The sequence below is a fragment of a genome, unplaced genomic scaffold (genome assembly GCF_019419815.1).
Source record: "Pyrus x bretschneideri cultivar Hongxiangsu unplaced genomic scaffold, Pyrus_bretschneideri_v1 Contig61, whole genome shotgun sequence".
Lineage (NCBI taxonomy): Eukaryota > Viridiplantae > Streptophyta > Magnoliopsida > Rosales > Rosaceae > Pyrus > Pyrus x bretschneideri.
This window is the reverse complement of record NW_025999800.1, coordinates 1,677,981-1,687,253: the sequence shown is the minus strand read 5'-3', so window position 1 is coordinate 1,687,253 and position 9,273 is coordinate 1,677,981. Positions and strand designations below refer to the sequence as shown.

The window sequence follows — 9,273 nt, the reverse complement described above, 5'->3', positions numbered from 1 at the left end:
CTACACTGATAAAAATTCACGTATACTCATAACAGTGTGTACAAATTAATTACGAAAGTGAGAAAATAAATTGAGAGAGAAATAAACACGTCCACGTCACTTGCCTCTAAAGGCATAATAGTCAATTCATATACTCGGAGAAAAATTACATAAAAAATTAAGAACAGGTCGTCACACATATTATATACAATAATGTCTCGATAATATATGGTTGTGATTGGTGGTGACCCTAGTTTTGAAATAAATTGGTTATGGTGACCAACGACAATGTAGATCAATAAGCATTTATGTAGCGACTAGTGGCTATGCTAGACTTTGTTAGTGATAATGATCCAGCTATGGACGAGAATTGTGTGCATTTATCATTATCCATTGGTAGTTGTTAGAAGTTAGATCTGATTAATTTAATGCAAATTATGCAACAAGAACCAATTTTCCATTCAATTCAACAAAACAGTCAAACTACTAGTATGTTATTTATACAACAATATTCTTTTGAGTAAATTGTAACAATAGTCCCTCAACTTTAATTAAATTGGAGCAATGGTCCCTCAACTAAAAATCTATTACCATTGGTCCCTCAATTCATCAAAATGTGTAACTATGATCTTTTTTGTTAACTTCGTCAGAATTTTGTCAAAATGAGTTATGTTGGAAGGACCATTGCTACAATTTGGTTAAAGTTGAGGAACCATTTCTCCAGTTTGATTAAAGTTGATGGACAATTGGTAATGGATCTTTAGTTGAGAGACTATAGCTGCAAGTTTTGATGAGTTGAGAGATCAATAGTAATGAATTTTTAGTTAAGAGACTATTGCTCTAATTGAGTTAAAGTTGAAAGACTATTGTTACAATTTACTCTATTCTTTTAGGGGAGGCAAATTCTCGTGATGATGTGAAAAAATATCTCATACAAGAAATTTGTCAAAAGATTTCTAAGGAGTTGGTTTAATGGACCTTAACTTCCTTTGATTTTAACATTTTTTACAAGAAGCGACAACAAAATTCCATTAACGGACTATAACAGTTACAAGGTTACCACATGAGTGTATTTTCCAGTTAAATTTAATGATCTGGAGATAATTTGTCCAAACAAGCATAAATAGTAATCGTCAAATAACTAACATAAGCACATACACTACCGGTACTAGCACAAGCACCAACAGTATAGATTTACATGAACTTTAATGAAAAGTTTCCGGTACTATTCACTTTAACAAAAAACCACATTTTTACACTAAAAAGTCAATTTTGGTACTATTCACTTTACCCTTTATTTTGTCCTTATCGTTAAAACTTAAAATTTTCAAACCATTTTTTATTAGTTTTCCTTAGATTTACCCTCAAAAAAATAACAGATCAACTTAAGTATAATTAATTGAGTACACTTTTTATGTCGAAGTCTAAAATAGTATTTAACTATATATTAGAATAATACGGATATTTTTTTTGTATAAATGCACGATTATTGTCTATTGACGTGCTCACATGGCCAGCAAAATTATGTTTTTTTGTATAAATGCACGATTATTCAGCACAAGTGTTGTACCAAGTGGCAACTTTCAAATGCCCAATTCCAAGTTGAAGAAACAGAGTCTTTCTTTCAAACTGAAAGTTCAATGATCAATTTCTCCAATTAACACAAAACCCATAAAAAAAGATTCAAACTTTCTTTGGCATTGATTGGCAAATTTGCAAGAACTCATTAGTTCTGAAGAATTAAAAGAGAAGTAAAAAATGTGGAAGCTGAAGGTAGGGGCAGAGACAGTAGGAGGAGAAAGTGGCGGTCAGTGGCTGAAGAGTGTGAACAACCACTTGGGCCGCCAAGTGTGGGAGTTCCACCCAGAGATTGGAACCCCAGAAGAGCTTCAGCAAATTGAAGATGCCCGCAAGGCTTTCTGGAACAATCGTTTCGAAAGGCAGCACAGCTCTGACCTCCTCATGAGAATTCAGGTTCTTTCACCTGGGTTTTCCCTTTTTTTTTTTTTTTTTTTTTTTTTTTTTTTTTTTTTCTCATTTCATTCTCTAGAAATTGAATATACTGCATATGGCTGGGAAAATGGTATTTATTTATTTAGTGAAATTTGTATGTAATCTGTTCAAATTATCGTTGCGGTGTTCTGGATCATCGAATTATGTATAAAATCAGTAGAACTGCTGAATTTGATAATGCTGTTGAACAAGATGGTCAGGTTTTTCACACTGCATTGTAGGCTTTCTTGTGGAGTATTAGGCATTGTAAGTTTGCATGACGTTTTTCTTTCGAGGGATATGTGTTTCGGGTACCGTGTTCTCCAAGTGAACTGTTGGAGTGCTTTTGTATAAAACTTATAGCTGCCGGTGTGTTTTATCCATCCTTGCAATTAGTCTCCTAAATTGTGCCTAATTTGTTAATCGCCTGCCAATGTGAGCAAATAATTTTAGTTAGTTTAGGCCAAATCATATGAGCTCTGAGTAAGGATGGGCAACGGTTATGACGGATGGGTAACCGCGGTTATTTACTCATAACCGTTTATGTTCATACCTGCATAACCGTTTACCTGTTGGGTAATTTCATAAACGGTTATATCCATACCTATAATTGTTTATAAATGGTTAACCATACCCATAACCGTGTACCCATTTAATCATAACCGTTTACCCGTTTTTGAACCCGTTTATCATTTTTTTACCCATTTACCCCTTTTTCACCCTCTACATTTTTTTTTAACATCTTGAAAATTACAAAAGAAAAATTTGTCATAATTTTTGTTTTCTGATAATTAAACACCGTTATGGTCTCTGTCTTTGAAAGATAATTTGGATAGGTATTATGCGAGGAATCAGAAGAGGGCGACAGGAGCGAGACAGGGCAAAGTTGCTTGGAAGAGCTGTATTAAACCCGAAATACCTTTTAACATTTTATTTACTGCTTCAGTGTATATGTATAATATATAGTTTACTGCTTCAGTATCATGTATGCCTTCTAATTATATATATATATATATATATATATATATATTATAATATTCGGTCGGTTCGAGATTACCGAACACTTTGAAAGATGAAGCCAAATCACAAGCTGAAATTTTTGGGATTAGTTCGGAGATGAGAGAGATGGCAGCAAGGAGGAAGAGATGAGCGGGGGACGAGACGTTTGAGACTCTAAGTTTGGCGAAGAAATTGAAAATTTAGGGTTTTTAATTTTTTTTATTTTTTTTATTTTACATATATTAAATTAAATGGGTAAATGGATATCCGTTATAACCGCGAGTAATAATCATAACCGATGGATACCCGTTATAACCGTGGGTAATACCCATAACCGTCCATTTAAATTTCACGGATAAACAGTTACATCCATAACCGTTTGTTCGTCTAAACGGTTACCTATAACCATAACTGTAAACTTTAAATGGGCGGATAACCGCGGCTAACCAAACCCATGGGTATTTTGCCCATCTCTAATTTTGAGGTTAGAATTTGGGTTGTTTAATTACCCATGTTTTGTAACCCTACTTTCCTTTTTTAAACGAATGTGTTTTGTTCTTATTTCTGAAATGTAGTTGGCAAAGGAGAATCCACGTGCCACTAATCTACCGCAACTCAAAGTTAAAGATCAAGAAGGGGTGAAGGAAGAGGCAGTGGCAACCACTTTACGAAGGGCTCTCAGTTTTTATTCAGCAATCCAGGCGCATGACGGTCATTGGGCTGGGGATTTTGGGGGTCCCATGTTTCTGCTCCCTGGTTTGGTACGGGATAAAACCAGTAATCACTATGTGTTTCCATCAATGCTTGTACCCTAAACACGGAAAACATAGATATCATGGTTAAATCTGAGAAATAAGTTTGACATTCCAAAAGATGGCTGCATGTCGTTTTGGAACTTCACATCCTTTCTTCTTACTGAAATGATTGAATTCTTTATTATTTGGTCCAGTTGGTAATTGTTGGGTGACTAAGTATTACTCATCAATTGCAACAGGTCATTACACTTTCAATTACTGGAGCTCTAAATGCTGTGTTATCCAAAGAGCATCAACGCGAGATGTGCAGATATCTTTATAATCATCAGGCAAGAATGGTTTTTATTTTATCAAGGACACTTTCCTTTCCATATAGAATTTCTGGTTACTTTCTCTTTGTTTGATAATAAGATAAGAAATTTACGGCTGATTTGCAGAATGAAGATGGGGGATGGGGTCTGCATATCGAGGGGCCAAGTACCATGTTTGGTACTGCACTAAATTATGTTACATTGAGGTTGCTTGGCGAAGGTGCGGATGATGGACAAGGGGCAATTGAACTTGCACGGAAATGGATATTAGACCGTGGTGGCGTGACTGCAATTACTTCTTGGGGCAAAGTGTGGCTTTCAGTATGAACTCTATGTTTATCTTGTTGGATTGTTCCCACGGTGTAGTCATTCAGAAATATTAGTTGACATGCATCTCTGATGATGATAGGTACTTGGGGCATATGAATGGTCTGGGAATAATCCACTGCCGCCTGAACTATGGCTATGTCCATACTCTCTGCCATTTCATCCAGGTCTCTCATCATTATTGGACATTTCATTTCGATGCTTTAAGTTCATTCTTGGCAGGATAAGAGAAATTCAAACCTCCTTTCATTAAAAATTTTGATTAAATAACAGAGGTCTTACTAGCATTAATATGTCCATAGACTTGTCCATGCTGTTAACTGCCTAACTTCTAATCTTTACGGTTTATGAATTTCAAATTTTACACTTACAGGAAGAATGTGGTGTCATTGCCGAATGGTGTATTTGCCTATGTCGTATTTATATGGGAAAAGGTTTGTTGGACCTATCACACCCACAATCCGGTCATTGAGGAAGGAGCTTTATACAGTCCCCTATCATGAAGTTGACTGGAATAAAGCTCGCAATCTATGTGCAAAGGTTGGTAAGAAACATCTGCGTAAAGATCCCATGTCTGTGAGTTTAATGAACATTCTTATCTTTCATAATGTTAGTCACAGACTCACAGGTGAAATATATGATAGCTATTTGTGAAAGTACAATTTTGATTTTAGGGTCCTAGACATGGTTAATTGTTGGACTGCTTTCCTATAACTCTCCAAATACAATAAAACATGTTTTCCCAGCATCTATGTATATGTGCGCATGCATTTTTCCATCGAGTTTTAGTTGTACAGGTAAATCTATTAATGACAATTCACTTGCATATGTTTTTGACGCTTACATGGGATGCTTTATACAATTTCTAGGAAGATCTATACTATCCACGCCCAATGGTACAAGATGTCTTGTGGGGGTCTCTTCACTATGTTTATGAACCTGTTTTCACACGTTGGCCTGCAAAAGAATTGAGGGAGAGTGCTTTGAAGACTGTAATGCAGCATATTCATTATGAAGATGAAAATACTCGGTACATATGCATAGGGCCTGTTAACAAGGTATGCATGCAGATTATATTTTATGCATATCATCATCTGCCAATAGATCTCATACATATTTTGCCATTGGAATTGCGCATTTGACATGTATTTTTGGCTTACAGATTGATTCGGTAAGTAGTTGTGTGATTCTTGATTGTCTATTTCCTAAACGATGAAGGTGTTAAATATGCTTTGTTGTTGGGCGGAGGATCCAAACTCAGAGGCATTCAAATTGCATCTCCCGAGAATCCCTGATTATTTGTGGATTGCTGAAGATGGCATGAAAATGCAGGTCAGTTATAGCATTAAATTGTTTCAAACAGATTTTAAGTTCCTCCCTCTTTCCACACTCCCTCTTTCTTACCTGATTGTTTCTAATTTAATGTTAGTTTTCCATTTACTGCAGGGCTACAATGGAAGTCAAGCATGGGATACTTCCCTTGCCATTCAAGCGATTATATCAACTAACCTGGTTGAAGAATATGGACCTACTTTAAGAAAAGCGCATCAGTATATCAAAGATTCCCAGGTTTTCATAGGCAGAAAATCGAACTGTATCATTCAACATATATGATAATTATCGTTACTCAACTAATACTTTGATTTGAAGGTCTTGGAAGATTGTCCTGGAGATCTGGATTATTGGTATCGTCACATTTCAAAAGGTGCTTGGTCATTCTCAACAGCAGATCATGGGTGGCCTGTCTCTGACTGCACAGCTGAAGGACTGAAGGTAGCTTGAACACTCAACATTTCACATGCAGACATTACTTTTCTTAATATTTTTTTTCTTTGTGCAGGCTGCCTTATTACTATCAAAACTTCCAACAGAAACAGTTGGTGAATCATTGGATATGAAGCGATTTTATGATGCTGTAAATGTTATCCTTTCCTTACAGGTAATCACTGGCTGTACGGGAATTGAATCTGACCAGACATAATGTGGCAACCCGTATTCTTTATGATAAACTATATTTTCAAGAGAACCCTCCTTGTCTCTCGTCATATATGAAATGAAAAATATATCCCTGCTTAATTGACCATTTTATTATGTAATCTGTAAACTACGGTAAAAAATATTACTCTAATATCCAACAGAAAATTGGAAGCTATGGAGAAAGTGTAGGATATATAGTTATGAGAATATAAAAGAAAGACTGTACATGCAAGTATTTCTGTATGATATATGCACACATGCATGTTTAGTTCTGTCAAGCATGTCATGATTCTTAATCAGCAGCACAAGTCTAAATTTGTTGACAGAATATTTACATGTTCCTGCTTTTTTGTTTTACAATTATTTAACTAATTCCTTAATCTTTGGGTTCTGCTCCGCAGAATGACGATGGTGGTTTTTCCACTTATGAACTAACTAGATCGTATCAGTGGTTAGAGGTAAGTATCATTTATGAGCTTTTTTTTATTTCGTTTTCTTCCTTCTATATGGATGATGATGAGATCATATGCATATGATGCATATGATTATTTATATTCTATTTTCAGCTAATCAACCCTGCCGAAACTTTTGGTGACATCGTCATTGATTATCCGTACGATTTCTGTACACTACCTTTTGAATTCTATACATATTATTCTATATCATGGAAAATGCCTGAAGTCAGCTTGATTGGAACGAGGATGCAGATATGTTGAATGCACCTCAGCAGCAATTCAAGCACTTGCATTGTTCAGAAGGTTATGTCCTGGGCATAGGAGTGATGAAATAGAAAACTGCATTGCTCGTGCTGCAAAGTTCATTGAAACGATACAAGCAGCAGATGGATCTTGGTTTGTTTTGTCTTTCAATTAAAAATACATGCATACATATACGGGACATTTCAATGCGTGGTCTGGGTGTATGATGGCTCTATGTTTTTGGTTGTATAGATATGGTTCCTGGGGAGTATGCTTCACCTATGCTGGCTGGTTTGGAATAAAGGGGTTGGTTGCTGCGGGAAGGACATACGAAGACTGCTCAAGCATCCGTAAAGCATGCGACTTTTTGTTATCCAAAGAGCTTCCTTCAGGTGGATGGGGAGAAAGCTATCTATCATGTCAGAACAAGGTTAATGATTCCTCAAATTTGAAATATACTTCGTTGTCTTTGATAGGCCCGGAGCTTACTTTATTCCTCTATTATGACAAATCCTTCACTCAATTCTTGGTTTTCATTTGCATACACATTTGGCAAAATGTATGATCTACTTTCGACTTGCATAACTTAATGCCGACTGTTTGTGTGTCAGGTGTATACAAATCTCAAGGACAATAGGCCACATATAGTTCAAACTGCATGGGCTATGTTGGCCCTTATTGGTGCTGGGCAGGTACAACAAATTCATCACTCATTCTCCTTTCCATGTGATTTATCAAATTCATCCTTCTCCCATGGATACCGAATTTGGTGTAAATTAGAATTTAGAGGATTATTCATTTGCAGAATTTTTGAAACCTTTTTACGAATAACCTTTTGACATCCATATGTTGCTCACTTTAATACCTGTATTTCTTGTTATGTTCTCCTCCTTGAAAGGCTAAGAGAGACCCAACTCCGTTGCATCGGGCAGCTAGAGTACTAATCAATTCTCAAATGAAAAATGGAGATTTCCCTCAGAAGGTAAATTGGCAACTCTTTCCATAATGTTTCACACGAGTCTTTATACCCTCTTGACCGTGCAATCTACAATTACAAGCTAACATGGTTTTTTGTCTTCATTGAAATCCATTTGGTTTGGTTTGATTACAGACATGCTAACTGCAACTTTCAAAACATCTTGCCAATGTAGAAGAAAACTGTACAGAGAGAAATGCAGGTGTAAAGACCTTTAGTACTTTTCTAGGCTGCAGAGAGTAATTAAACCTTATAAATATATGTATAGCTTTTGAAGCAAGTAATATAAGTACTTAGTGTTATTCAAATAGGCAAATTGAACAATCTTAAGTGTTGAGAATATAAATCCCACATCGGGGAAATGAGGGACCTTGCATCTTATAAGTAAGTGGGTTATTCCTCCTGTTTCCAATTGGTTTTATGGTGGAATCTCAATTTTATTCATGCTATCAAAGTAGGTTGTCCATGTGTGATGATCTACGGGCACACGTGCTCCACGTCACACGATTTGTGCTGTCCATGTGTTAGGCTTGAAAGTTCGCCACACATGAGGGATGTGTTGACAATACGTATTAATCACACATTGAGGACAGAAGGCACCTTGAATGTGCTTTTAATTTGTTGGGCTACTTTTCATATTACCAATTGGTTTTACGGTGGAACCTCCGCTTTCTTCATTGACTATATATGTACCGGAAACCAAGATCTTAGAGTGTAAATCTCATGTAGGAAGTTTGTAACTATGATTACCACTTACGAAGGCTATATGACCTCAATAACGTTTACACTTCCCATACAGGAGATCACTGGTGTCTTCAACAAGAACTGTATAATCAGCTATTCAGCCTACTGGAACATTTTTCCCATTTGGGCCCTTGGAGAATATCATTGCCAAGTATTGGAGGCTCTCTGAATGATGTCTGTTTATTGTTCAACGCTTAGTACTCCAGATAATGAACTGTTGTTTATAAACATGTATGAGAGCTCCTTAAATTCAGCTCAAAACAATGTAATTCAATTGCTAACATATTTCATAATCTTATTGTTATTAATTTCCCACTGGCTCGGGTGTTCACACCACCACCTTCCTTGTGTTTGTCGTTCCCCGCTCCATTGCCTGTGGTATGTAATTTCCCACTAGCTTCCTTTGTCTTGTGGTTTAGATCTTTGTTGTGGCTGTTAGTGGATGTTGAAGATTTCTTATTTTCCGATTTTGAGGCTTGGAGTGACTTGATCTCTGGCGTCTCCTGGAGGTGTTG

At 36.3% G+C, this 9,273-nt stretch overlaps 1 protein-coding gene across 3 annotated transcripts; it reads left to right on the top strand.

The window, feature by feature from the left end:
* The first annotated feature begins 1,502 nt into the window (after nt 1-1,502).
* On the top strand, nt 1,503-9,069 carry LOC103967648 (cycloartenol synthase-like). 3 transcript variants are annotated; one of them, XM_048572444.1, is made up of 18 exons: nt 1,524-1,953; nt 3,546-3,731; nt 3,965-4,054; nt 4,163-4,357; nt 4,446-4,530; nt 4,737-4,903; nt 5,233-5,421; nt 5,582-5,695; nt 5,810-5,932; nt 6,014-6,136; nt 6,204-6,302; nt 6,742-6,798; nt 6,907-6,953; nt 7,048-7,200; nt 7,291-7,468; nt 7,650-7,730; nt 7,937-8,020; nt 8,814-9,069. In XM_048572444.1, the coding sequence occupies exons 1-18, from the start codon at nt 1,738-1,740 to the stop codon at nt 8,925-8,927; spliced, it is 2,301 nt and encodes a 766-aa protein (XP_048428401.1). In that variant the 5' UTR covers nt 1,524-1,737; the 3' UTR covers nt 8,928-9,069. The 3 variants fall into 3 exon arrangements, with proteins under 3 accessions (XP_048428400.1, XP_048428399.1, XP_048428401.1); XM_048572443.1 differs by lacking the exons at nt 7,650-7,730; nt 7,937-8,020; nt 8,814-9,069 and having other exon boundaries at nt 1,503-1,953; nt 4,163-4,345; nt 7,048-7,191; nt 7,291-7,433; XM_048572442.1 differs by lacking the exons at nt 7,650-7,730; nt 7,937-8,020; nt 8,814-9,069 and having other exon boundaries at nt 1,503-1,953; nt 7,048-7,191; nt 7,291-7,433.
* The last annotated feature ends 204 nt before the right edge of the window (nt 9,070-9,273 follow it).

Bases quoted from the DNA above. Each gene is read 5' to 3' on its own strand.
- LOC103967648 (XM_048572444.1), top strand. From the start codon at position 1,738: ATGTGGAAGCTGAAGGTAGGGGCAGAGACAGTAGGAGGAGAAAGTGGC. The intron at 4,358-4,445 runs GTATGAACTCTA...TGATGATGATAG, and splicing joins GGGGCAAAGTGTGGCTTTCA to GTACTTGGGGCATATGAATG. The intron at 7,469-7,649 runs GTTAATGATTCC...TTTGTGTGTCAG, and splicing joins ATCTATCATGTCAGAACAAG to GTGTATACAAATCTCAAGGA.